At 44.8% G+C, this 862-nt stretch overlaps 1 protein-coding gene across 1 annotated transcript in view; it reads right to left on the bottom strand.

The window, feature by feature from the left end:
* The window catches only part of LOC107557496 (histone deacetylase 8-like), a 26,278-nt gene that overhangs the window by 19,444 nt on the left and 5,972 nt on the right, over positions 1-862 (bottom strand). Inside the window, exon 9 of the mRNA XM_016240928.1 lies at positions 748-842. Coding sequence (XP_016096414.1) covers positions 748-842 — 95 coding nt within the window. The remainder of the gene's footprint in view (positions 1-747; positions 843-862) is intronic.

Below are 862 nucleotides of genomic sequence, written 5' to 3'. Positions count from 1 at the left end.
TTTTTTTTTTTTTAACAAGACAATATAATATTTTGTACAATACAATATTATAAGTTGTCCCAAAGAAAATTCCTGATTAACCTATCTTGAAGTATTCCAGAGAGCTCAATCTCTTCAGCAGCATTAATCATCATCACGACCATCACTGTCGTTAACGAACACCCTGACAGTTATCTACACGGTTTTATTTTGGTTGCTTGCTCTGTGGAGAGGTCAAAGGTCAACATGACGCAGGAGGTCATGACAGCTGAAACAATGGCATCTTTTATTGCGGTGACCATGAAAGCGCTCTCTATAAACATTAAAAGACCTTCTTTGTGAGTTGGAAGAAAAGAGAGATATCAAACTCTCCCAGACAAACCAGAAGGCCTTTCCAGCCCTTCATCTCTCCTCAGAAGCTTCTCAAAAAAGCATGAAAAAGGCTCACTCAGAATTGGGTACACACATTCTCTTTCTCTAAAGAATGAGAAAGAGGAGAGAGGGGGCATAAACAGTTGAGAAAAGAAAAGCACAAGTCCCTCTCAGTCAACCGGTAGGGACAGAGTAGTATTGTTAAGACCCCTTCACTGGTGTGCACACGCACGCCCCCCTCCCTGCTGCTGAATCACATGAAAACAAACCCGGTTATTGAGAGGTGCTTGGGCATCTTTGATTAGACCGGGTGACTCAGCAGGAATGGAAGAGGAAGAGGAGGAGAGAGTGGAGTTTTATTCAGCTGCTGAAAGAAGAGAGGGAACGGGGTCTCACCTCGTGGTCCGGGATCTCAGAAGACAGAGTCTGTCCTAGGACGGTCCCTGTTAGATAGGTCCAGCAGCGGGCAGTATTGGCAAGGTTATAGCCGCCTGAGAAGGACAGAGAGAGG

Source organism: Sinocyclocheilus grahami, unplaced genomic scaffold (assembly GCF_001515645.1).
Source record: "Sinocyclocheilus grahami isolate Dianchi unplaced genomic scaffold, SAMN03320097.WGS_v1.1 scaffold605.1, whole genome shotgun sequence".
NCBI classification, from domain to species: Eukaryota; Metazoa; Chordata; class Actinopteri; order Cypriniformes; family Cyprinidae; genus Sinocyclocheilus; species Sinocyclocheilus grahami.
The sequence above is the reverse complement of the archived record's forward strand: the minus strand, read 5'-3'. Positions and strand labels throughout refer to the sequence as shown.